We start from the raw sequence: 27,723 nt of genomic DNA on the forward strand, positions 1-27,723 counted from the left end.
ACAGAAATTAATCAATCTTTCTTCACTGATATGCTCAGAAATGTTTGATTGTTATGGCTACTTAAAGTGGGAATTGTGCTGATGAGTGTTGGAGCAACAGCATGATTGATGAGGAATAAATCAACAATTACTGAGGAGAAAGGGCTGTTCAATCTATTTTTTAAATTCCAATAATCACATTTCCATATATATATATATATATATATATATATATATATATATATGTGTGTGTGTGTGTGTGTGTGTGTGTGTGTGTGTGTGTGTGTGTGTCTGTGTCTGTGTGTGTGTATATATGCAAAAAGAAATCTTTATATATATATAAAGGTGTTTGTATGTAGGTCTTCGGTTATTTGGGTTCTCCCGCGTCAAATTGGAAGTGTCTTGGCGATGTTTCGACAAAGTCCCATTCGTCATCTTCAGACTGGTGTTTTTGGCTTCTTGCTCCTAGAAGCAAGAAGCCGAAAACACATTGGTTCTAGAAGCAAGAAGCTAAAAACACCAGCCTGAAGATGACAAATGGGACTTCGTCGAAACATCACCAAGACACTTCCAATTTGATGCGGGAGAAAACCCGAATAACCGAAGACCTACATATATATATGTATATGTATATGTGTATGTATGTATGTATGTATGTATGTATGTATGTATGTATGTATATATATATATATATATATATATATATATATATATATATGTATGCAAATAATGATTGGTTATTTTGACATTTCCTTTTATCTTGGACACTTGTTTTCCTTCCCAAGCAACAGGCAGCTCAAGTCTGAACTGACACCTTGTACAGATTTGAAATCTGACCATGGGATGGATATGCCCACTCATTTGGAACACAAATTATTAAAGGGATAGCAGACTCGACTAGAAAGACTGAGGGATAAAAGATGAATAACAGATGAGAAAATAAAACAAGTAACCATAATTATAATTTTTCAAGTATAAGTACAGACAACATAAACATATATTGAACAATATTCTGAATATTTACGAAGTTATTGGGAGGAATATTAAAATACCGTTCAAAAGATATTATGCAGCTATTCTAATGGATTTTATGCAGGTAAGACATAAGAAATTTTGGGAAGCCGTGGCTAATAAAGGAAAGAAGATATCATCTGGAGTCCTATAAACTTATGTGGACTGTACTAGAAACTGTATCCTTAGTATCTAGGATATCTAACTTATAGTCACATTTTTATTTCTGTCCCACCTTTATTATTTTTATAAGCAACTCAAGGTAGCCAACATACATAATATTCCTTCCTCCTATTTTGCCAACAGCCCTGTAAGGTGGGCTGGGCTAAGAGAGAATGATTACTGGAGTCACTCAGCTAGTTTTCATGATGCAAAAAAGGTAGAAATATGGGAAGAATACTGTGATTCCCCCCCCCCCATTTTGATCATTAAAACATTAGTGCGTCCCACACAAGGCTCTGGACGCTCTTATAGCTTCCTGGGACGTTCCTGTGTACTCCACCTATTTTTCCCAACATTAACAGTCAACAGTCTGTTAGGGGAGAGAAGCCAAAAACACTACCCAGATTTCTGGGAAGGAGAATGAAATAGCAATATGCAGAAAACATTAAGTGCGTTTTGTTTCAAACTGAAAATATCATGTCTCAGAAGCTCTGCTGAGCTATTCCAGGAAGGCTGCAAAATTGAATCCTGGAGCACTCCAGATGTTCTGGATTTCAGCTGAAAACACAAACAAAAATGGGGGGGGAAAAAAAACCATCTGGAGGCCTAACTGGGTGAGGACAGCAACTGGGTGAGGCCTAACTGGGTGAGGCCGGCATGTCTTTCTTCTTCTCTTGCATGGCTTATGTGACAGCCATCCCAGTGCTTTCCTTTAAGTAAAGACAATGGTGATGTGATGGTTAAGGGGAAGCAGGGAAAGGAAGCCTTCATAAAATCAGAAAGGTAGGCAAGTGAGTTTCACTGTGGGACACCCATATCCTTTGCTTTTTGCTGCTCTCCCTCATTCCTTTTAAAACACTTCTGTCCAGAATACTTGTTTTGGCCCAAGCCAAAACCAAGCACTCCACAATTAGCTGTTCCATAGGAACAGTTTCTGCACATGACATTTTGCACATCCTACAAGTCTGTAAAAAGGAAGCAGTGATATTCAACAGGATTGCTGAATGGAGGTCAACTGCTTCTCTTTCCCTCCCATCCAACCTGTTCAGAAACCTTTCTATAGCCATTTTTGCCCACTTTTGCCTTAAAATTATTGGGAATATATTGAAATAACTCTGAAAAAGTTGGAAATAACGTGTTCGAAAAAAAATTCAATGCAATTCCTACTAAGCTGTAGTTAGTAGCTGTTTTTTGTTCACTCGCCATATTAAGTCATTATAGATTTTGAAAAAAAAAATCTGTGAGACTGTTTCACCTCACCTCAAAGATAATCTATGTCAAATTTTAACATGAGCAATATATTGGACTTAGTGTGAAGTTTTTTTTCTATAGCAAAGACAGGGAAATCTATAGTACGAAGGGTTTCAGAGGTCTTGAATGTGTCTCCAATGGGAGCAGATTCTCTTTTTTATTTCCTCAGCTTTTTCAGATTTTGAGGACAGGAGAAATTACTTGTTTTATGCTTGTTGATGGATGGGAATAACTGGATATGGCCCATCTTGCTCTCTTTACCTGTTTCCAGGAACTGCTTCCAGCTAGACATTATTTTGTTGTTGTTAAATCCATTTATATTATCACTATGCAAACTACACAAATACAAAATTTCTATTAAAAAGTCTGCTTCAATATTTATATTATACAAGTTATCAATTTATCTGAATGTGTTGTTGGAAATACCATTTTAACATATGCTTTTTATTCTTTTTTGGATTATTTAGATTTCTGTTATTGTACTTATTCTTCATTCTGAATTTTTAAAAGGATGGATGGTGTTTTGCATGTAACTAAATTTTGTCTTTACATCACTGTCCTTTTTCATCTGCAAACTTTTAAGTTGCACATAATCAGCTTCCATTACTTGCTGAACTTACCCTGAAACATTTATTATCTGTATTGTGAATCCTTCTATTGAACAAATGGATCAACTGATCTTATTTCTAAATTTATTTTAGGAAAAGATATTCTTCAAGTAAATATACCTTGATATTGTAATGAAGTAACCATTTGAAACATATGAAACCATTCCTAAAAATTGTAATTAGATGTTACTTTATTTGAGCAAGAAGTAACAATTCCCATCTTCCTTAGTAATCAACTTGTTCCATGAAATGCATATTGCAGGATGTGGTATTTATCTAACATATTTGGCAGCTCTAAATGGACACTATTCCCTCAGCCTCCCTTTCCAAAGACATTTCTTCAAGATCTGCATTTTTTAAAAAAGCAGACATTACTTCATACTGAAGTAATTTATGATAGTAAAAGTAGAAGAGAAGAAAGAATTGGGAACATTGAACGAACTACATAGTAAAGGTCTAAAAATCTACATAAACCACAAAGGATTACAAAAAAAAAAAATGTTTCCATGCTATAACTCTTGGGAATTATCATTTTCCCTCCTGACATCAACCTTCAAGCTTGGAAGGGAAATCCACCACTATATCAGCCTTCAGTTTTCTTTATGTCTGTTTCTTTCAAGACAGAAAATTTCAAAGTTGGAAAGCTACAATATAAGCTGACAGATCATCTTCAGCATCCTCAGCCTATTTAGATCTGGCATCTGCATGTGGAGTTCAGGGATGCTAATATACTCAGTCACTTTTCCTTCGGTTTGCCAGGTCCCAGTCCTGAATTTTTACATTAAAAACAAATATTTTAACTACAAAAAAGAGGCATATAGAAAATTTTAATTATAAAAAAAGAGAAATATAGAAATGGACAGCTGTATCTGTATATTGTTTGGAATTGTGTTCACATCCTCCCCAAATAGTAGCATTAGTAGAAGAGTAAAAAGCATCCTATAGCATGGGTGAGGGATGTTAGAGAAATTAGTAGTTAGTATTCTGATAAATTGATTTCCTCTGAGTATGCCCCAAATAGCAATTATTTTGTGAATGGGGAAGCAGGATGACAATATGTTCTCAAAATATTACAAGCCCTAAAATGTTGGGGGTTCCTCATTTCAATCATTGAGAATGTCCAAATATTTTCCCTCATTGCTACTTAGGGAGGGAAACATTACATTTTTTTTTAATCCAGTAAGTTACACCAAAAAAAGCTGTTTCCAATCTTGTATCTGGCTTATCAGTCTTCTTTAAACAATAAAAATTTGAGCGTTGCTAGTATTTTGAATTAAACAAGAGTTCTTCCTTAATTTTTTGTAGTATGCTTATTAGATTGATTCTCTTACAGAATTGTGGGTTAAACTTGTACTTTTTATTTACTGTGCTATGTGTGATAGCAGATGCAGAATAATAGTTAGAAAGGACTTTGGAGATCTTCAGTGCAACTTCCTGCTCAGGCAGAAAACCCCAAATCATTACAAATGGCTGTCCAGTCTCTTTTAAAAAACGATCAGTGTTGGAGCACCCACAACTTCTGGAGTTGTCATTCCACTGATTGTTCTAAACATCAGGAAAGTTCTCCTTAGTTCTAGATTGGGTCTCTCCTTGAGATAATATGCATAATGATTGTTATAATGCAACTTTTTAAATTGATCTTTAATTTATATACTGCCTGGGGAATTGAAATTCACATATCTCTAGGTTGAGAAACATTATAGATGGCAGTCTACATAAAGGAATGTTAAACATTTATCTAGCTTTGTGATCTTGTTTACAAAACCAAAATAGGAAATTAACACCTCAAAAAGCGGGTCTTTCAAGAAAGTTTAGAATTAGGCTATGACCTACTTAATTCCATGTAAACACACAGCATTCTACATGGCAGATTGAGATTTCAGGGTTAAGTGCAAGTGAAATTCTGTGAGACACAGTAACTAAAAAAATGCCTAGAATGAATGTTGTGATATATGTTGTAGAGTGGGATTTCTAGCAATGGAAAAAACCCAATGTAGGTATAAAAATACCAGTTCAACCCAAGGTTTCATAAAAAAAAAACAAACCATGGATTTTCATTTCACTGGAGAATTAATCCAAGATCACTTAGAACCAATGGTTATTTCTCCAGAGTTCATTGAGATGTAAGTGCTTCTCAGAGGAACAATTCGTAAGAATTAATCCCAATGGAAGTTTTGCCATTCAGTTTTAAAGTGTGGATTGGGCCTTCTGTTTTTTAAGCTAATTCTTTTAAATAAGGTAATTTTACTTGAGATGTCTTACTACACTCTTTACTCAGACACCAGGATTTGTGAACGATTGTTCTGAAAATCTGAGAACCGGGGTTGTTATTTTAAAAACAATGGCTAAAAACAAAAGGATGGAAAGGCCAGCTCCGTTAGAGAACATGCAAAGAAAACGACCCCTTGGGGGCCAGTCTGAGGCAGATCCGTGAGCCCGCTTGGGCCCAAAACGTGCGGTCTGGTATTTTGATGGGGAAGTTTCGGTTCCTGCGCGCTTCTCCTTGTCCTTTCTGTAGCGCAACGGCTGCGCGGCCTCCACGTTTCCTTCCCTCCCTGAATCTGCTGTTACGAGCAGTTTTTAAGGGGCATCCAGGAGAGAAGTTTCCAATCTCTCCCCATGTACACTGAAAGCGGATGCGACCCGCTTAACATCCTAGCGCTCCCGGCCCTTCCGAAGGGCAAGGGGGAAATCAGCGACGGACAGAGCAAGCGCAGGCCCTCCGCCGTAACTGGACATTTAACACCGGCTCTACAGTGTTTTCGAGAGGGCAGCGGTCCCGCCGGTCCCGCTTCTGCCTGTCCCTCCGTGAAGCAAGCAAATCCCCGGTCTCCTTTGCCCGTAGCGCGGACGCCTCCGAAAAGGCCGCGCTCATTGTCTCTCACACAAACCCTGGCAAACAGGAAGCCACCTCGGCAAGAGAGGAGGGGGGGCACCCGCAGCGGAGGAGCGACAGCCAAGGCCAGCCAGTGACGGCGCGGAGCTCGGCGGACCGCAACCAATCAGCTGACGGGAGCGTCCTGGGAAGGCGGAAATTCCGGGCTGGCGGGCAAGGCGGCTGTGGTGGTGGCGGAGTCGGCCGGGCCCCCTCTTCCCTTGCTGCAAGCCCCACCTTTCGGCTTCCTCGCACCGTCAATCAAAATAGGGGAAAACCCCGGAGTGGGCTCCAGGCCGCCGCCACCACCTCCACCAGCAGCACCGCCGCCGCCCGCGCGCACCATAAGCATGTCCCCGGCAGCAGCCGCGGCCGCCTCGCCTTAGTAGCAGCAGCAGCGGCGGCGGCGCAAGCGGGGCCTGCGCGCGTCTGGGAGGGGGGGGGGAGAGAGAGAGCCAGCCGCCAGCCAGCGCTCGCTCGCTCGCTCGCTCTCCTTCCTTCCTTCCTTCCTTCCTTCCTGCTTCTCTCGCTCCCTCCCCGCCTGCCAAGTCGGCAGAAGGCGCCGCTGGCTCCTCCACGCCATGACTGGTACGTACGGGCCTCAGCGGCGGCTCCTGCTGCTGTTGCTCTCGGGTCCGGCGGGCGGGCGTCTGCTTGGGAGTGTGGCTCGAGCGGCACTGAGCAGCAGCAGCAGGAGGAGCAGAGCCAGGGGGAGGAGGGAGAAGAGGGGCAGGGGCAGCGGCGGCGGCGGCAGCACGGAGGGAGGAGGAGGAGGAGGAGGGCTGCGCTTGGCGGGCGGGAGGAGGAGAGCAGGGCGGGCTCCTCTGCGCGGGAGGGAGCGCTGGGGCATGGGGAAGGGAGGGGGCAAGCGCTCCAGTCAGTGACTCCCCCTCCCCTCCCCCGCCGCCGACAACCGGCCCACCCCCCCACTCCCCGCTTCCCTCCGCCTTTCTTCTCTCCCCCCCGCGCCTTCGCTTCCCCGTTATGCCCGCAGCTCCCGAGAAGCCTGTGAAACAAGAGGAAATGGCTGCCTTGGACGTGGACAGCGGCGGCGGCGGCCCCCACGGGGAGTATTTGCAGCAGGGAAACGGGGCCTCGGCAGCCACTTCGGCTGACGCCTCTGACGAGGCCGGAACAACCCAGGTAAATGCGGAGCCGGGCGGCTGCCCGACGTCTCCTCCCTCCCCCGCGGCGATTTCCCCCCCCCCGTCCTGCCCGGTGACACGTCGCGAGCGCAGGACTCGTAGGCGCCTTCGCCGCCGCGCGCGCTGTCCGGAGGGAGGAGGGGGAGGGAGGAGGAGGCGGCAGCGGCAAAGAAGGCCGGCGGGAGAGCGCCCTTCTAACCCCCCCTCCCGCTCGTCTCTCCCCCGTCCCCGGCCTGCCCTCCGCGTAGGACACCCAGCCGTCGCCGCTGGCGCTGTTGGCGGCTACCTGCAGCAAGATCGGGCCGCCGTCACCGGAGGAGGACGACGCCGCTTCTCCATCTGCCGGAGCGGTAAGTGCCCGCCCCGCCGCGCTCGCACGGCCTGCCGGGGGGGGGGGGAGAGGGAGACGGCGCAGATCGCCCGCCCGCCCGGGGGGAGGGACGGGGAGACACCGCATCGTACTGCCCGCCCGCCCGGGGGAGGGACGATCGCAAGGCCGACCTGCCGGAGAGGGGTCCCCAGGCTCCCCTGCCTCTCCAGGAGGAGCCGGTCTCCCTGAGGGAGGAGGAGGCGGCGCTGGGACTTCCCCTCGCCTCTCGCCGCGGCGCCTTTCCCTGCTTCTCGAGGGGGTGGGGGGCGGGCGGGAGAGAGGCGGGAAGACTGCGGGCTCTCCCCCCTCCCCAGCAACTGGGAGGTAAAATGGGGGGGGGGGTTGTCCCAGAAAAAAACCGAACAGCCCTCTTTTCCCTCCTTTTTCTTCCTGGACGTCAGCTGTCACCTCCCGGAACCCCACAATCAGACAAAATGAAGGCTGGGCTGAAAGACAGGATGCACTTTAAGCTAAAATGGCTGTTTGAAAAAAGGAGCCAGTACTCCCTAGCGGAAGCTAGAGCTGCTTTGAAGGCCGTTTCTGGGCTGGGTCAGTGTGCATTGCAGATAGTGGAAGATAAAAGTAGTCAGAACTTTTTTTTCCCCCTCCCCTAATGTTTCACCTCTTTATGTCCTTTGGGGATTCCTTTGAGAGGGCTTTAGGAACATCTGAAAGCCTCCTGGGGGAAAAAAGTTTGTTTTGCCAACTTGAATGAGGAAAGGATTAAATTTGATGTGTGAAATAACTTGTGATCATTTCTTGATGGATGTCTTGTTTAGTTCATGTCTCAGGAATTTATCTGTGTAAGAAAAGCAGAAGTGCAGGATTTTAATGTTGAAAGATTGTAGTGAACACCACACTTACCTTGAATGAAAATCTGCACCATTGTTGAGTTTTCTGATTGTCATGTTTCTGAGTTTCATGTTAAGTCTTACTTAGAGTTTATGTTAAAGGGGGTAAGTATACTATAAGTTATTATCAACTTTGCTGTAACTTAAAAAATACACTAACGCAGAGGTCCCCAACCTTTTGGGCACCAGGGACCAATTCCATGGACAGAGGTTTTTCTGCGGACCGGAGGGTGCGTGGTTTTGTGTGCTGCTTACATCTCGCAGATGAGGCTTTGCTTGTTTGTGCGGCCCAGTTGCTGGCATGTTGCAGCTCAGTACTGGTCCATGGACCGGGGGTTGGGGACCACTGCACTAATGGATTAAGCATAATAGCTTCATGTAGCAGACAGTATTACCTTCTTAGCACAACAGAAAAGTAATACATGCTTCCAAGTTTATCACTTCTCCACAGCCTCAATGAGCTAATGCGAGAGCCTGGAATGAAGCCAGTTTTACATGTTCATACACGTCCTTTCAAATGTGACATCATGAAAAAAGATTTTTAGGCAGTGGAAGAATCTGAATTGAGTTTCTTTGGCATGATATAAATTTTTCTTCCTAAATGTGGTCTTGGCCTACAAAATTAGTTCTGATTTTTAAAGCAGAAAATTGGGAATTTACTGTGTGAATTCAGGACCAAAAGGTGCAAAGAGGTACATGAAGAAAAAAAAATCAGGAAAAAAGTTTGCCATCAGCAACTTAAAAAAAATTATCAAGTTATTTCTGGTTTTATATAAATATATAGTGGAGAAAATGGGTTTAAATAAAATAATCATTATGCTTCTGATTAGTGTTTATTCCTCCAGCTTTGTGCTCAAAACTCAATAGACTGTAAATGACACATTCAGATAATCCTTGACTTATGACCACAATTGGGACTGGAATTTCAGTTGTAAGTTGTGACCTTAGTTAAGTTAAGGCATCCATTGGACCAGACATAATTTTACAACCATTTTATGGCAGTTGGTAAGTGAATCCCATGCTTGTAAGTCATTGCGGTTGTAAAGTGAGGCATCATACGACCAGATTTGAAGTTAGGATCATCTTTTACCATGGTCATTTATAGGAAACCAGCAAAAAATGTCACAGATCTTGGCTACATGGTTATGGGATGCTGTGAATGGCCATAAAGATAAGCTAGTTGCCAAGTATCCAAAATGTCACCTGTCTGCAGGGATGTGTGTGGCCATTGTAACTCTGGAAATAGTCTGTAAGTAGTTCTGGGGAGGTCTGTCATAAATTTGAATGGTCATTAATGACCAGATGTTAGTTGAGGACTATCTGTAATGTGCAAATGAAACCGAAAAATTAATCAGTCTCTGAGTAGCCAAAATAGAAGTTTAGAAAAGCAGGTATGCAATCAGCAGTGGAGAGGTTTTCAGGCCAGTTAAACACACCTGCTTGGAATATGATCATGCTCCTAGATTCAACTCTGAAGTTGTGTGCCTAGTTTTCATTGGTGAGTAGCAGCATAGAATACTATGACTGATCTTGCAAATGGTGTACCTGATAGTGGTACATGCTTTTCCTTAGACCAGGGGTGTCAAACTGCTGGCCCCGCTGAAATCCGGCAGTGGGAAAAAAATTCGCAATACGTCACATGAAGTTGCGAATTTGACACCCCTGCTTTGGACCCTGCTTTGACTGTTGTTAACTTATGCTAATTTAGAAAGCTAAGCAGGATTCATCTTGGTGAATGAGAAATCTGAGAAATCTAGGGCTTGCAGGCTGACTAGGGGATCAAAGTAAGCATTCCAGAAAAAGCAGCGGTACATCACTTCTATAACTCATGAAAAAATTGTGAATGTAACCATGTAAGTCATCAAGAGCTGAGACCAACTTGAAGGTGACTTGATTTTTTTTAAAGCATTTTTTTCCCTGTGAAGTGTCCTTTGCAAGGTGTCTGGAAACAAGAAGCATATGTCTTCCCTTCTAAAACAGCTGTGCTGGTTATTTATCTACATCTGTTCAGAATTCTGCTTGTGCCCTGTGCAAATTGTGCCCAGATTGGCCTTTGTGGGCTTGCTTGGTCCACTGCTGAATTAGAGATTTAAATTAGTTGTTTCCAGACAGTGTTGCTGATATATTTTAATCTTCTTCTTCTTGTGCCATATCTGTTATCGGACGTTGGCGATCATGTTGGCTATCCTGTTTTTATCAGCAGCCGCACGAAAAAGTGCTGCTGAGTTTTGTCCAAACCAGTCCCTTAGATTTTGAAGCCACAATGTTCTTCTTCTGCCTGACCTCGTTTGCCTTCAATCTTTCCCTGGAGGATTAAATGGAGTATGCTGTATTTTTCTGGGTGTCGCATCACATGTCTGAAATATTCTCATTTTTTAATTGTTTTGATGATTTCCCTTGGTTTTCCCAGGCAGCTTATCACCTCCTTATTTCTGATCTTGTCAACCCAGCTTATTTTAATGGAGTTATTTTATTTTATTTCCATTTTTTAAAATAATTTGAGTCAGGTTGAAGTGTATGTGTGAGCTGTGGTGCATGGTATTCTTTTTGATAGAAAGGCATTTGGGAATTTAGTAAAAAGAGTGATATCAATATAATTAATATAATACAATGCATACACATTTACAGCAGCTCAGTTTAATTGTTTCTTTGTGTAATTACTGAGTGTTAGAAAAAATAATAGTACTTGCATTAATTGCTTACGTTTTTTAGTCAAATTTTTTCTATGCATTTTGCTGTAACTGCTTTTGCTGCCTTTATTTTTGTTGATTTACCCACACACACTCACACACGTATGTTTGTATATGTGTGTATATATAGTTATAGTCTAGCTTTCTGTCATAAGTAATTCATATATTTCATTTATTCTGTTGTTTACTTCCTGTAGTGATTGTTTTTTCTCATCTGTGCCATTTTCTCCACCCCTGTTCTTTTTGTACATTTGGAAGTTGAGCATGAAGTTATTCATACGTTTGGGCCAGGCACCATCTAGGGCTGGATCCAGGAGTACTGTAGGGTAGGCTAAAGCATCCCATCCTGCAAATGAAAATCTGATTTCTAATTAATGTTATCAATAAGGGAAGGACAGTATATGACTTACATGCCATAATCAATGTATTTAAAGTCTTTTGCATTATGATTTAGAATCACTTAATAAGAAAGTAAAGTTCATTTGAACTTGGTTGGATTTGCTTCTAATTAAATATATTTAGTTTGGGAGTTAAATCTAATAATGTTTACCGTAGATTTTAATTGTATGCACTTGTCCCAATTACATAGTAGCAATATGTATCTATTTTAATTATGTGTTGTTACAAAGACATACTGGATCATTGAAGACTGATTGCTTAAGTCTTTACTATGGAATCTTGAACCTGATATAAACTATGTAAACTATCGGATTCAGGATTCCATAGTAAAGACTTTAAGCAGTCAGTCTTCAAATGACCCAGTATGTCTTTGTAAGAACACATAATTAAAATTCCCCAGAATAAATGACTATCAAAATAATGGTTACTGGTATCTTGTGTAAGTTAAGCAATTGATTTAGGTTCTGACATTACAATTAATAACTATTTGTGGTTTTTTTATACTTCCTATAGCTAAAGCTTTTGGTTTCAAATAGCTTCTGATACCTTGATGATGCTAATCCTCAAAAACAAAGAGTTGATATAAGATTGTTCAATGTAGTGTAGAACCAATTTGTTTAATACATTCCCTTATGTTAACTATTTGAAAGTACTTCTGTAAAATAATCACAAAAGCATTTTTACCTATTTTTGCCTTTTTCTTCTAGACAATGTAAGTTGTACACAAATGGATAATTCTTTCCAAATAAGCTAAGCCAAAGCTGTTAATTAAGCAAATAATTTTTTTTACTGGTGCAGTTCAGAATATAACAAATATTGCATTTTGATATTGATTGGTTGAATTAGAGTTAATCACAATTTTTTGATTGCATAGATAATCGTTAACTAAGTAAAAAATGGAATAATTTTTCCTCCAATTTCTGTGAACCCAAGATTCATTCCCTCATTTAGGATAGTTGAGAAAAGAAAAGAGTGGAGATAATGCAAAAAAAAAAAAAAAAAAGTGGTCTTGGGGGACTATGAAGGGTATAGCAGTGTTATCAGTAGAAAAAGGAAACCTATAATTTTCAGCCTTTTAGGATAGCTTTACTTTAAAAATAACCCTCTCAAAAAGTAAATGTTCTGGGGGCAGATGGACCTTGGGTGGCTATTTAAAATTAACACTGGTTTTAAACCCTCACAAGTTACTCTGGTTGCTGGGCTCCACCCTGCAACCCCCAACACATCATTTCTTTGGGTGAGTATTCAATGTGTGAGTATACTCCTGGTAGCCCACTGATTGGAAAGCTTATATGTGGCAGCTGTCTTCGTTTCCTGCTGCTAGTAGTGAACGAGAGCCTATACTGGTGTACTGAATCAAGATGACTATAATGGAAGGAAAGCAATATGACTTAATTTTTCCTTCTAGTTATGTTGCTCAGGACATTGGTGGTGGTAATGTAGAGTCCATATAAAATATGATTGGGATGATGTTTGAATTAGGGAAGGTGCACAGAATGGATATAAGGATCTCTTGAAAACAAAGTTAATGACAAATAAAAGGAAATTTGTACTTAGGTCATTCGTGCCATATGCATAGACATTCTTACCTTTCTTTTGCATATCAACAATTATAGCAGATCTTGTACATTCATTACAACCTCTACAAGTAGAAACAATAGGCTATTTTTTTAAAAACCAGGAAAATATAAAGTTTCATAATTACGGCATTTTATTATACAAAACAAACATCATAAATTGCTAAGGTGTTCTTTGTGAGTGACTTAAAATGTGAATTACTTGGCTGACGATAGGAGTTCTGCCATATTGAGAAGGAAGGGAATGAAAAAGTTAAGTCGCTTTAGATCAGAGGTGTCAAACTGCCGGCCTGCGGGCCGGACGCATCATCCGGAAGCCCCACCCCCCTATTGCTGGCAGTGTCAAAACCGTCCCAATATGTTGCGTGATGTCACATAATGTCGCAAGTTTGACATGTCTGCTTTAGATCAATTGCTGTGACAAAAGAGTGTTTTAATTGTACACTTGTGTATGAAACACATTTTAGGAAAGTCTAGCACAGTGGTTCTCAACCTGTGGGTCGGGACCCCATTTGGGGTCGAATGACCATTTCATGGGGGTCACCAAACCATGCTGTCCACCATTTTTTTCCCTAGCTGTCCTACTCCCTCTTATTGGTGGCCACACCCACTTGGGGGTCACCACAACATGGGGAACTGTATTATGGGGTCACGGCATTAGAAAGGTTGAGAATCACTGGTCTAGCAGCTGCACATGGAAGACACTGGCAAAGGTTACCAGATCCTGCTGACCTACAAGTAGATACTTTTCTAGTTATAGAATGTGAAATCTGGATTCAGACCTATATGTGCTGCTACTATTAACATATAAATACAGTTTTATTTTGCTTTCCATTTCTGTGAACATTTTTACTAAAGCAAATATGCATTTCCTTTATATCCTTAGGTTACCTATTATTTGATGTGTCAAAATGCAAATTGCATTTATTAGTCTGTGACCTATTTCCCTTTCCTTTTTATTTATTTAGCTGCTCAGTGTCATCTTATAGGGTAGATGGGTGGCATAAAAAATTAATAACTATTTTTAAATATCATATTTTCTCTTGAACACAAAATTAGAACTGACCATACAGTACTTCAGTAATTCCCAACTTGAAGTAATCAAGGTTGTTCATAAGATTTATTCACATTTCTGTGAGATCTCCAAATCAAGAAAAATGCCAACAAAAATTGAGATGGCAATGCCCATAGATAATACATTTAAATTATTTTTTATTTAATTTTGGAATTTCTTGGGATCCCATCTGTGGAGACTATCTATGTTGATGCTGTGCACAAGTGCCACATTGCCAGCTCCTGACATATTAGATGGTCCTCAAACACTTCGAAAGATAATGGAATGGATTGCATAAAAGAAAAAATTAAGGAGGTCTGTTCTTGCCAGCAATATTTTGGAACCAATAAGAATTTGTATCTCACACATGTAAGAGTTCTTTCTGTTGTTTTTTATTGCATGAACATAATGAGAAATGTAGGGGATTTTTTAAACTACATTTTAACTGTGTCTTTTTAAAATGCCCTTTTCACATTCTGAAGTTTCAGGAAACCCCTGGGGAGGAAAATAGCTAGAGATGTTCAACTTTAGCATTCCAGAAAAATTAGAAGTAGTTAAAACATTTTCAGTAAGATCATAAGAATCTTGGAAGATGTGTATCTTAATAGAATCTGACTATATAGAAATCATAGAGCTGTACAACCCTGCTCCTGGTTGCCACATGTAAGAATATACAAGAAGATACCTTTCAGGACTTTAAAGGAAAAAGATACTGTCATTTCAGTTTTTGAAATGGTGCCCAGAGCATGAGAGAGGGACGGAGAGAAGCTCTGTTGTTCCTTATGCTTCTTTGGCTTTGTACATCAAATTTTTTAAAAATAACCAGGAAAATTCATGCAAAGGAAAAATATAAGCACATTGTAGTTCAGAAGAAGTATACATATGTAAGGCCAAGGTTGGGCACAGATAATCTTTGGAGAGTTACTTGAGTGGGAAATGATTAATAATGTAAACTGTAAACTTAACTCTTTTTCTATTTTCAAAATTTTTACATTTTGAATAGCTATGTTATAGTGGCTGCATCTTTGTACTCATCTTGCATTCTTATAAATGCAACAGCTAGTATTAAAAAAGGATCAAAGATGTTATTGTGTTAGATTTGTTCATTTTTCTTCCTTGTGAATTTTTTGACCATCAGAAAGAGTAGGCTGTGTGGTAGTATTATCTCAAATTTCCTTAATTTATAGAGCTGTGTTTTGAGGGGGAAAAAAGCTAGAATGATTAAGATCTGCAGTTGAGAGTAATAAACTGAAATACCTTGATTTTCTGTGCCCTTATTCAGGCTAATAGTGCCACTGGTGTGGGTGGAAAGTACTTAATTTCTGCTATTTATGCAATGTAATTTTAGCTTAAAATATAAGTATCATAAGTATCAGTATAGCTGTGATTCTCCTATAGGTTCCTGAATCATATATTTCTTAATCTACAAAATCAAATCACTATCACTTTTAATGACTATGTACACCTTTTTTTTCATTATGCATCTGTCTTAAACATATTGATGTTTTAAAAATGTAAAGGTCAGCATTTTATTGCCTAAAATGAATTTTTACTAAAGAGCTACATGTGTAAGCGCAGTATGCATTAATAAAGTCTGAATTGAAAAGGTTTTGTAAAGAGGGACATCCAATACACCACAGATGTGGCTAAGAAACTTTGGAAAAGGCAATACCCTGATATATGCATATTGTACAGAATTACTTCATCAGGTCAAACTGTTCATATCAGAGGTAGTGTCAAAGAGAAGACGTCTCCTGTTTCTTATTGTAGGCAGTCATAACTTGTCTAGCCAAGAGATGAATAAATTTTGGGCTCCACTTTGGGACAAGTTGATAAACAAATAGGATGTATCTTGCTAATGATAGTTTTCTTTTTATTTTAATTGAGAAAGTATGATTAACAACCTCAGAGCCCGACAATTATCAAACTACCCTCAAACTATGGTTTAATGGTCCAGAGCTGTTGATTATAGTTTTCTAGTTCAGCTAAAGTAGGAATTAGTATATAATAGACATTTTTCTATGTTTACTGACACATGTAAAAATGAAGAGGCTGAATTGATAGGATTATGTTGTTTGCATGCTGGCATAACAAATCGAGATCTATTTCTTGTTCTTCAGTTCTTCAAATATATGTATCTAAATGCACAATTTTGGAAATAGTTCCTTTTTAAGAAGGAACTGTTTAAACAAACTCAGTATACTAAGTTAAGCAAAAAGCAGAAAAAATACATAAGTAGCAACTTGCCTGTTATAGGTGCTATTCTACAATTAACAGTTCAGAATCTAGATTAATGTAAGGAGTGAATGATTATAAATACTTAAAACAACAATGGAAGAAAGATTTCTGTCTGTGGAGAACAATTGATTTTTTTTTTCATTTAACTTTATGTGGCACTAAGGTTGAACTATTTGGCCTACTAGGTATGTGCAAGTAATGTATTGCTCATCTGTAGTTTGCATAGAAGTTTAAATTTGGTTTTTGTTTTTGCTTTTGTTTAGACAGGAGATTTGGCCTCTGTACAGTTAGCAGGAACACCAAATAGATGGGAGGTATTGTCTGCTACACCTACAACTATTAAAGATGAAGCTGGCAATATAGTACAGATCCCAGGGACTGCCACAGTAACTTCAAGTGGACAATACGTTCTTCCTCTTCAAAGTCTGCAGAATCAGCAGATATTTTCTGTTGCACCTGGTTCGGATTCATCAAATGGTACTGTGTCCAATGTCCAGTATCAAGTAATACCCCAGATACAGACAGCTGATGGTCAGCAGGTTCAGCTTGGTTTTGCAGCCTCTTCGGATAATGGTAGTGTGAATCAAGAAACTGGTCAAATTCAGATCATTCCTGGCTCCAATCAAACCATTATTGCCTCTGGAACATCCTCTAGTAACATTCAGAATATTTTATCACAGACTGGCCAAGTCCAAGGGGTTACAATCGGTGGTTCATCTTTTCCTGGGCAAGCACAGGTAGTTGCTAATGTTCCTCTTGGACTGCCAGGAAACATTGCATTTGTTCCCATCAATAGTGTTGATCTAGATTCTCTGGGACTAAGTGGTTCTCAAACCATGACTGCAGGTATTAATGCCGATGGACACTTGATAAGCACTGCACAGGCAATGGATAATTCGGACACTTCTGATAGGACTGCAGAACAGGTTTCTCCTGAAATGACGGAAACAACCACTGATACAGACTTGTTTGTGCCAACATCGTCATCCTCACAACAACTGCCTGTAACCATAGACAATACTAGTATATTAGAACAAAATTCAAACAGTTTGCCCTCTACTAGTGGGCAGGTCCATAGTTCAGATCTTCAGGGAAATTACATCCAAACATCAGTCTCGGAGGAGACACAGGCCCAGAATATTCAGGTCTCAACAGCACAGCCTATTGTACAACATATACAGCTTCAAGAATCTCAACAAACTACGAGTCAGGCTCAGATTGTACAAGGTATTGCGCAACAGACAATCCATGGTGTGCAAGCCAGCCAAAGTATATCACAACAGGCTTTGCAGAATCTTCAGCTTCAGCTGAATCCTGGAACTTTTTTAATCCAGGCACAGACGGTGACCCCATCTGGGCAAATAACTTGGCAAACATTTCAAGTCCAAGGAGTGCAGAACTTGCAGAATTTGCAGCTTCAGAATGCTCCTGGCCAACAAATAACATTGACCCCTGTGCAGACCCTCACTCTTGGTCAAGTTGCAGCAGGTGGGGCCTTGACTTCGACTCCTGTTAGTCTAAGTACTGCTCAGTTGCCAAACCTACAAACAGTTACAATAAATTCTATAGACTCTGGAGGTATTCAGCTGCATCCTGGAGACAATGCTGACAGTCCTGCAGGTATTGTAAAACTAATGCTTTGAATTATGGTAAAATTAATCATAATGATTGAAGCACACAAAACTTGATGTTGCCATTTAGGAGAAATAAATTATTTTAGCTGCCAAAATATATTTCACTTCACACAGCATAAAATTCTGATTTTTTTTCCTTGGTTAAATTAATTTGTGACTTGTCACGTTGATGTTTTTAAAATTATATTTTCCAAATTTTGGATTCCAAAGGATTTTGTTAAGCAGATTTGGACATACATAGTCCATTAGCTCATGTCATTTTGGATAGGTTTAAAACAAAAAGAAGCTATTAACAGCACAGGTTGATTTTAGAATTGAAACCCTAAAATTGGTTCTGAAACAGAAAGTCGAGATGTGTTTTTCTCTTAATCTCATTTTATGAAACCACTTGGCAAATTTATTTTGAAAACGAGGGTTTTCAAAAACAGTCCTCTGGTATGTGAGCTTGGTAATTATTTTATGGAAAAAAAAGGGGGAATATGAATAATTTTTAAAGCACTGTGATATGTGAAGAAAATGGGTAGATTTTTTTCCTGTCTCCAAATAATATAAACTAATGTCATGAGATGAAGCTCAGTGGTGGAAGACATGGGCAGGCAATAATAATTGTTACATGTAATACTTGAATTGTGCTATTTGCTTTGCCAGCAGATAGCTTTTTAATTTAATTTAATTTTTGTCAATGAACGTATCAGTGACTGCTAGTTATGGTGGTTATATATTGTATGTCCTCAGGATTCTGGAAATACGTCATGCAGAATAAAAGTGGAAGTGGACTGTTGCACTCATATCCTCTTTTTGAGTTATACTATTGGCTTCTGTCACAAACAAGATGATGGTCTACATAGTCTTTTGATCTGCTTCTGCTGCATTCTCATTTAAAATGGAATAATCTTTTATCTGGAGGGTTACATGCCGCACATTTTTATTGTGGACTATGTGTGCATACTTGATCCTAGGAAAGAGGATATATATGTATCTGTTTCATCAGTGGTAGTAATTTATCCCTCTAAGGAGATTGCATTAGAACTTTCCCAGCAACCCACCAATCACCTAGTTTGCTCCTATCAATTCAGCTGTTAGTGAATTGTAGAAAGCACTTTGGAAAAGAGGATGCTATGTCCTAGGTCAGGGGTCTGCAACCCAAAACACTCAAAGAGCCACTTGGACCCGTTTCCCACTGACAACAAAACACTGGGAGCCGCAAAACCCTTTTGACATCTAAAATGAAGCTAACACTGCATATATCCTTTTTTACCTTTATTATTATATATACCTTCATTTTAGATGTCAAAAGGGTCTCTCTCCTTCCCTCTCTCTTTCTCTCCCTCTCTCCCCTCCTCCCCCTCTCTCTGATCTTCTGCTTACCTGGCAAGCTGGCTTCAAGCTGTTCTCCAACAAGCTCAGGGGTAGGCAACCTCAGCTCTTTTATGATTCATGGACTTCAACTCCCAGAATTCCTGAGTCAGCATAGCTGGGCTAGCTAGCTCTCTCCTGCCCTTCCTGTTTCCTGCTTCCTGCAGAGACGCAGCAAAGGGAGGAGTTCTGCCCAAAAAGCTTTTCAGCTCCTCGGAGAACACCGTCCATTCTCTTTTTTACACACAAATACACAGAGAGGGAGAGGGAGAGTGAGAGAGAAGGGAAGCGCAAGTGCCTCTCTCTGTCTGCAAATAGCAGAGGAGGCTGGGAACTGCAAGGGAAGGCTCAAAGAGCCACATGCGGCTCTGGAGCCGCAGGTTGCCAACCTGTGTCCTAGGTTGATAGTTTTGCAGGATACGTACCAAATTTTAAAGCAGCGCCTGTATATAGAAGTTGCAATATAAGCTTGAATGGCAGCTACTGTACAGGCTGTAACCAAATGGAGTGATTCAGCTGTAGTCCAGAAGAAGCAGATGTGAAAGATATTAAGAGAGGTACTTTTTTTTTTGTTGTCCTTTCCCACTCTTTTCCAGATTGCCCTTTGCTGAAATTTTGTCTATTTCTTTGAGTCTGCAAGTTTGGGTTTACTTCATATGGAAGCAGTAAACACAAATATGAAAGTGCTTTGGGGAACGGGGAAATGAGAGCTGTGAAATCCATCTTAAAATAAGATTAAACATTTTTTTCCCCATAGGAATGTATACAAGGATATTTTTTCTTATTTGGAAGCCTGAAACTGAAAAATGTGTAGTCTAGAAACAGGATTATTGATTAATCTCATGGACTAAAAAGCTTTCAAAAACACACTTTTTAAATTATCTAAGTTTTCTAACCACACCAGAGAACCAGTTTGATGTAGTAGTAGGGCATCAGGCTAGAAACCAGGAGACCATGAGTTTTAATCTCACCTTATGCACAAAGCGAGCTGGGTGACCTTGGGCTAATCAGTTGCTCTCAGCCCTAAAAAGAAAGCCATGGCAAATTGCTTCTGAAAAACCTTGCCAAGAAAACTGCAGGGACTTGTCCAGGCAGTTTCTGAGATTTGGACATGATTGAACAGAAGAAACAACTTAAAATATATTTGTATTACTTGTAGTAAACTGCCTATCTTGAACATTGTACACCTACCTAAAAAAAAATCTAAGTGATATCCAGTTACGATCATTGCTAAAGGAATAGAATATGTTTCCCCTCTTCCTTATAGCCCTTCTGCATCCAGACCTGTTCTAGAATACTGATGGGAAGAGAGGATGAAAAATATCTTTCCTGGTACAGGGGATGTTTTTTATCAATATTGGTAGCTCTGACATATTTGCTTACTGTTATTAAAAAGATAGTTGAGCTTTTAAAATTATATTCTAAGAGAAACTAAAAGACAAGAAAGCAAAGAATTCATAACAGTATTTAGAATGGTAGCCAGTAGTTATTAATTAATAAATGTTCCTTATATTGACATATGACTATCATTTGTAATATAACTTTTTTATGCAGGCTGAATTTTAATGGATTTCTCGCTGTTTGAATAGGTTGCCTTCATCCTCCAAAATTTTATCAATCAGGTTTGACAGCTGAGCAGACCAAATGGATTTTCACTTGAAATAGTCCTTTAACAAACGTGACTTTACATAATTCTTATATATTCAGATCCATTTTTTTTCTGATGATAAACTATATTTTTAGTTTTAATGAAAATACACTTATATATTCAGCCATTTTGTACAAATACATTTAGTTTTAATGAGTCAAGATATAGGAATGAAATAATCTAAGAAAAGATTCAAATTTTTGGGAACGCCATGTATGTTTCTTGCTAGTCAAAATGTTAATGCTTTTATAAAGGAACACTTGAAGATATATCTGAATTAGCCAAATGCTACCAGACTTATATTTCAGTAAGAATTCCAATTTTTCAGAATTATTTGAAAATATAAAATATTTATATTTTATCATTTTGGGAAGGGTGTGCTTATGGAGCAACTTGTCTTGTGAATCAAGATGCTAAAACAATTGTTTCTCAGATGTTGCTTTGCTTGGCTAGCCTCAACTTCTCAGTATTTCTGGATTGTCACGAGATCACGATTCCTGAACGCATATTGCATGCTACTGTGGGAGGAACAGAGAATTAGCATTCTTTTGCATGCATGTGAAAGCATAAATGATTCTTTGGTTTTCTGAAAAGTAAGATTTGGGGCAAAGAGAATTGAAACCAAATGGATCTGTACCAATGTTTTTCAAGATAACAGTCCTATGCCCCCTTAGCTGGGAACAAATTCTGTTGAACAGAGTAGAACTTGCTTCTGAGTAGAGACTCATAGATTACACTATGACAGATCTGCTGGTTTGAGTGAATTATTCATTTTGGCTTGGAGAGATTGCTGTGTTGATGAACATGGAGAAGAAAATGAGTTGAACTTCAATTTATAGCCACATGGTATAAAATGACAGAAGAATTTGGAAGGGCAAAAGCCCTCCAAAAGATGTTCATCAGAAAAGTAAAGGAAGGCATTGAGTAAAGGTGGCATCTTTTAAAATTATGAGATGGAAGATACGGTAGAGGTCCACAGGAGTTGCAGCTGAGCAAAGCTGCCTATTGCCTTTGCTTTATAGTTTGGGAGCCTCTTTTTACTCAAATTTGGAAGCTTGAAGTACACGTTGAGAAGCAAAATAGAGGTAATCTTGTGCATGTTTCTACTATATGGTGGTTTTTACGCACTGAGTAATATTTATTTATTTATTTTATTATTACATTTATTTGCCACCCATCTCACTATGGTGCCACTCTGAGGAATTTACAACAGTAGAACATAAAATTATTTAAAAAATGTAAATATAGTAAAATAATGAAACAATAAAAATGAAGTACAGCAAAATGAATTAGAAGATGGGCAGGAAGAGAGCAGGATGCATGGGAGGGGAGCACAGGTAGGGTCTAATAGCCACCTCCAGTGTGGTACTGCTCCATTAGGCCCCCAGGCCAACTGACAGAGCCAGGTCTTCAGACTCTTGTCGAAAGGCAGGAGAGTGGAGGCAGACCTTGCCCCAGTGAGCAGGGTGTCCCAGAGGGTCAGCGCTAGGGCAGCTCTTCTCCTGGATCCTTGACCAATGAAATCTGCAGTAGGCCTCCTTGGCCGGCACGATTGGGACGGGCTTGCTTAGTGGGATGAGACGGTCCATCGAGGCTCCTGGGCCCATGCCACAGAGGGCTTTCAACGTCATAATCAATACCTTGAACTGCACCAGGAAAAAACCCAGCAACAAGTGCAGCTTATGGTGCGGCGGTGTAACATGGGCCATTCTAGGGGCTCCAAAGACTGCTCATGCACTAGTTGAAGCTCCCAGGTAGAGTGCCTTGCAGTAGTCCAGACGAGAGAGGACTAGGACTGTATTGACTGAGTGCAGAGAGTCCTGATCCAGGAAAGGCTGCAGCTGGTGCAGAAATCAATATTGTGCAAAGGCTCTCCTAGCCACAGCTGCCACCCACTCTTCGAGCAGGAGACATGGGTCCAGGAGAGAATCCCTAAGTTGCGAACTTGGTCTGAATAGTGTAGTGCAGGGGTAGGCAACCTCGGCTCTTTTATGAATCGTGGACTTCAACTCCCAGATTTCCTGACCCAGCATGGCTCAGCTTGGAAACTTCTCCCTTTCCCCTCAGCATGGCTGGCTCAGGAATTCTGGGAGTTGAAGTCCACGAGTCATAAAAGAGCCAAGGTTGCCTACCCCTGGTGTAGTGCAACCCCATCCAGAACTAAAGATGTCAAAGACCCAGATCTTGAAACTCTGTGTACCCAAAGCCACTTTGTTAAGGTCAATCATAGCCTGTTGTCCCCCATTCAGGTGCCTACATTCTCCAAGTACTATAAGAAGGTAGGGACAACATCACTTGGGTCACCAGGTATGGAAATATAAAGTTGAGTATCACCAGCATACTATTGATACGTCTGTCCATGGTGACAGATGATCTCACTCATATAAATGGATTTTTATATTCTGTGGAAAATATATAGCTTCCTCAACATCAATCTTTAATACCAATGACAAATTGTAAAAGATGTTCTGTGGGAAAATCTCAGTCTCTGGATGTATGTGTGCTAAATATCTTCTTGAAAAATATTTTTGGTTCTTGTTTGTACTGAATGTGAAATTTGTCCAGCAAGGACAATAATTTAACATGTGTTACTTAAATATCAATGGCAATTAGATTATCTTTTTTGTTTTTACAAGTTATTCTTGCAACAATTCACAGATTTGTAATGTTAATCTTCCTCAACAGGAGTTCCTCTTCATAGGTACATATGTTATATTGCAGCAACTTAAGGCTATTAAATGTCAGGATAAATTAAGTGTATTAAATATCCTTGATACTGCTGGCAAATATAGAGATGGATATTATTAGAAAAAAATAGGCTAATCATAGCTTGGATGCTAAAACAGTACTACAAATGTAATAGAAGTGAATACTTAAGAGGTTTTTTTTTTTAAACCCTTTGTATTTAATTGGTATTGGCTCTGTTTCTTTTGAAAGCTTGCCCTTGGCATTTAAGGACTTTTCCCCCCCTTCCTTTGGCATACTAGAATATTATCTTTCCTTGGCCTGGCTTTGCCGTGTGTGGGAAGAATGTTGCTTCCATATATAGGCTTCTTAAGGCTTCCCATTCAGAGTAAATGGCAGCGCTAACACTCAACACTGCATCAGGACTGTCAAGGCTTTTTTGCTGAGCTTTCGTGTAGCTCTGAAGATGAGGAGGGAAGGCCAGCTAAATCTGTTTTGAACAGATTTGTAGGTTGGTTTGAGCATTGGTGCAGCCGTCCCACTTATAGGTGTAGCTGCAGAACCTCTCCAGCAAGTGTACCGTTATTGTACTGGTTTACAATTATCAGTTATTTGTTTTAATTTCTTAATCTTTGCAATTCGTGGATGTGTTTTTAGTGTGTCAGTTTATCATTATCATTACCTGGTATGAAACATCTGCTTGAGCTGTTTAGACAACTACACATCAGTTAAGCTCCCAGCCCAAGAGAATAATTTGCACGGGTTTGTTGTTTTTTTAAAGCATTCTTGAAACATCATTTTCACATTTTAAAATCTTCTTTCTAGTCTCAACAGAATTCTTTACATTACATTGAGAAGCCCTCCCCCCCTTTTTAAAAAAGGCTACTTTTACCCTTTCTAGATAGAAAAAATATTGCTTTTGTTTGTAACATGTTTAATGGTGTTCTTAAAAACATGCTTAGTTGATTTGACATGTGAAGCTAGATGTGGATTTTCAGTAGAGAAGGGCTATTGACGTTCTTATAGCTATGAATAAAAGTACGTAAATTGTTATCTGGCATTCTGAGATTGGAATGGATCATTTGGTAAGAAAGGATAAACTGATAACATTTTAAGGCTTAAGACCTTTACAGTTTTCTCCTTTCTGTGTAATGGGACTGATTGTTGATCTGTAATATCCCTCCCCCCCTCCCTTTAGATATTAGGATTAAAGAAGAGGAGCCTGATCCAGAGGAATGGCAACTTGGTGGTGATTCTACACTGAATACCAATGACCTGACACATTTGCGAGTGCAGGTGGTAGACGAGGAAGGGGACCAGCCACATCAAGAAGGAAAAAGATTGCGAAGGGTAGCTTGCACTTGCCCCAATTGTAAAGAAGGTGGTGGAAGGTATGCATTTCTTGTCTCATTGTGTCCTTAAAATAAATGAGGCAAAAGTGAGAGTGATCTCTAAATTGAACACCTGTATCTGTGGGAAATCTATGCATCTTGCTCTTTCGGTGCCAATGGTGAAGTGACAGATTGAAGGATGTGGCATTAGATTCAGCAGTGACAGCTCATGCTGCTCCTGAGCTAGTTAATGCCCTCAATCACTATATATCTATGCTGAGGTACATGAACGCATTTTCTTACAGTTCAGTATAATGTGCAACATGTCTTGATGTCGATGTTTTGAGTAATGTTTGTTTCATTGCATGTTTTAACAGAGGCACCAATTTGGGAAAAAAGAAACAACACATCTGTCACATACCAGGTTGTGGGAAAGTCTATGGAAAGACATCACATTTGAGAGCTCATCTTCGTTGGCATTCTGGAGAGCGTCCATTTATTTGTACGTGGATGTTTTGTGGAAAAAGGTTTACCCGTAGCGATGAGCTACAGCGGCACAGGAGAACACATACAGGTGACCCAATCTACCTTTTTTTTTTTTTTACTTATTTCTTTTGGTGTATGGGTGGGAAATTAAAGCACCGGTTAGTCGTTAAAAATGTCATTTAAACATCTTTAGCAGTGCTTATAAATCATTGTAATTTTCTATTTAAAGAAAAGGAAGAGCTGTCAGAGTTTCAAATTTCAGCTGTGTTAAGGCTACGTTTGCTTTGGTGTGAAACTTCTTTTTTCAATATGTTGGAACAGGTGAAAAGAAATTTGTCTGTCCAGAATGTTCCAAGCGGTTCATGAGAAGTGATCATCTTGCCAAACACATTAAAACCCATCAGAATAAAAAAGCTATTCATGCTACCAGTACAGTGCTTGCATCGGTCGAAGCAACACCAGAGGATACTTTGATTACTGCAGGCGGAACAACGCTCATCCTTGCTAATATTCAACAAGGTTCTGTTTCAGGGATAGGAACTGTTAATACATCTGGCACCAGCAATCAAGATATTCTTACCAATGCTGAAATACCTTTACAGCTTGTTACCGTTTCCGGAAATGAGACAATGGAATAAATATACACAAAATACCTATTAATTGTGGTTATTTTTATACAGTAGTGAGAAGAATATTGTTCCTAAGTTCTTAGATATCTTTTTATTGATGTGCAAAATTTTTTGGATTGACAGTAACTTGGTTATACATGACACTGAAATGCCTTACTTTGTATGATATTCCATAGTATATTAAAATGGTAAAATTGCATGAGTTTTGTAGGTACTTTTGGAATCTAGAAGAGATTAAATTTTACCAACTTGTATAAAAAGAAATTTAACAATGGAAATGGTAGTCTAATCAAATGCATCAATCCTTTGTGGTTTAGTGTAAAAATGAGAACATGTTGGTATTTATCTATTGTAAGATAAAAGTTGATTGGTGAAAGAAATCATGTTATGATAAAAGAAATTTTGTAATTTTCTTGACTGGAATTTTTATTATGCATAACTGACAAATCAAGTTTCCAAGCAAATGTTTCATTGTATAGGCTTTACTTAGCTCATCAAGTTGTCATTTTGAAGCTAATTATTTTAATTAGGTTAACTATGTACAATATTTTAAGCATTACTCTTGTAAGATTTTGAAAATTACATTTTAACATGGAGCTCTAGGGATAGTCACCTTTTAAATCCTGTTGAAAAGCCATGTTTAAAGTTTAATTTTGCCAAAATAATGTCTTGTTAATAATATTCTTTAACTAATTTGGGCAATATAACTGATGTTTAAAATTATTCAAGGCTTAAATAAAAAAAAGTTGCTGCATTTTGGGTGATGAAACAAAAATAAAGATACCCTTTTCTTGAATATTGGAGGACCAAAAATTAAGGGTATCCATGTCAATTGCAATTTTTATCTAACCTTGTCTCCAAATACATCTGTCTGCCAGGGCCTTAAAAGCCATCATGTAAATTATCAGTAAAAAAAAGACACATAAGCACTCAGACACAGACACACATATACAAATGCAAATAATAGAAAATCATTTCCATAGGGACAATAGTCCATATTAATATTAGTGATAGTGGAATAAGGGTTTTACAACGCTTTTTTCTGCCAAGCTTTGGTTAGTTGAGCTGCATTTAAATATCCACATCTTTCCTTTATGCTTCCCTTAAATTGTATGTATCCAGTACATTTAACTGATAAACATATATGTTTTTTATTAAGCTGATTTTTTATTTTTTAATTACTGTTTATATTTTCAACTATAAAAAAAATGTACACTCTTAATTTGCATAGCCAAGTCTGTAAGTGCTCTACCCGTTTTACAAAAAAAAAAAAAAAGTACAATAATTGCAACCGTTCACTATTTACAAACATTTGGAAATCTGTTCATTTGTTCAGACCACCTCAAATTTAAAGGCTACCTTATTGTACGTTTAAAGTGTATTATAACAGTGTGGTAGTTAATAAAACACTATTTTTTTTCCTTTTGACTTGGGATTCCTGGTTTTTTTGGCCTTTAATTAATTGTTTAAAAATGACAAATGACTCATTGAAATTCATAGAGACAGATGGTGTTCCTTTTTACCATTTCCCTGCACAACAAACCTTGGACACTTCATTGTTGACCAATAGACCAGTATAATTCTTCCTTTATGCTCATTTCATTCAAGAAACGTGCAGTTCTCAAAGACAGCTATGTATATTTTTTTCAATGTATTTTGAGGGATCTGATTGGATATGTTACCTTCGATTTGGATTTGTTTACACACAATTTTGATGTCAGGGCCTACACTTGGAAAGAAACTG

At 39.3% G+C, this 27,723-nt stretch overlaps 1 protein-coding gene and 1 long non-coding RNA gene across 4 annotated transcripts in view; one reads left to right on the forward strand and one right to left on the reverse strand.

Annotated features, from left to right (window-relative positions):
• The window catches only part of LOC120318769, a 20,735-nt gene extending 13,171 nt beyond the window's left edge, over positions 1 to 7,564 (reverse strand). Inside the window, exon 1 of one of the 2 annotated variants that reach the window (XR_005559583.1) lies at positions 7,318 to 7,564. This is a non-coding gene — a long non-coding RNA (uncharacterized LOC120318769). Of the gene's footprint in view, positions 1 to 6,482; positions 6,661 to 7,317 lie in introns of those variants that run through there. The other variant, XR_005559582.1, reaches the window with a different exon arrangement.
• SP3 (Sp3 transcription factor) lies at positions 4,468 to 27,407 on the forward strand. 2 transcript variants are annotated; one of them, XM_039366819.1, is made up of 7 exons: positions 4,468 to 6,474; positions 6,881 to 7,029; positions 7,280 to 7,381; positions 16,474 to 17,830; positions 24,732 to 24,924; positions 25,242 to 25,438; positions 25,672 to 27,407. In XM_039366819.1, the coding sequence occupies exons 1-7, from the start codon at positions 6,468 to 6,470 to the stop codon at positions 25,986 to 25,988; spliced, it is 2,322 nt and encodes a 773-aa protein (XP_039222753.1). In that variant the 5' UTR covers positions 4,468 to 6,467; the 3' UTR covers positions 25,989 to 27,407. The 2 variants fall into 2 exon arrangements, with proteins under 2 accessions (XP_039222753.1, XP_039222752.1); XM_039366818.1 differs by lacking the exon at positions 4,468 to 6,474 and having other exon boundaries at positions 6,800 to 7,029.
• Positions 27,408 to 27,723: the final 316 nt, after the last annotated feature.

Source organism: Crotalus tigris, unplaced genomic scaffold (genome assembly GCF_016545835.1).
Source record: "Crotalus tigris isolate CLP2741 ecotype Arizona unplaced genomic scaffold, ASM1654583v1 scf7180000020397.568083, whole genome shotgun sequence".
NCBI lineage: Eukaryota > Metazoa > Chordata > Lepidosauria > Squamata > Viperidae > Crotalus > Crotalus tigris.

Bases quoted from the DNA above. Each gene is read 5' to 3' on its own strand.
- SP3 (XM_039366818.1), top strand. From the start codon at position 6,871: ATGCCCGCAGCTCCCGAGAAGCCTGTGAAACAAGAGGAAATGGCTGCC. The intron at 17,831-24,731 runs GTATTGTAAAAC...CCCTCCCTTTAG, and splicing joins CAATGCTGACAGTCCTGCAG to ATATTAGGATTAAAGAAGAG. The intron at 24,925-25,241 runs GTATGCATTTCT...ATGTTTTAACAG, and splicing joins TGTAAAGAAGGTGGTGGAAG to AGGCACCAATTTGGGAAAAA.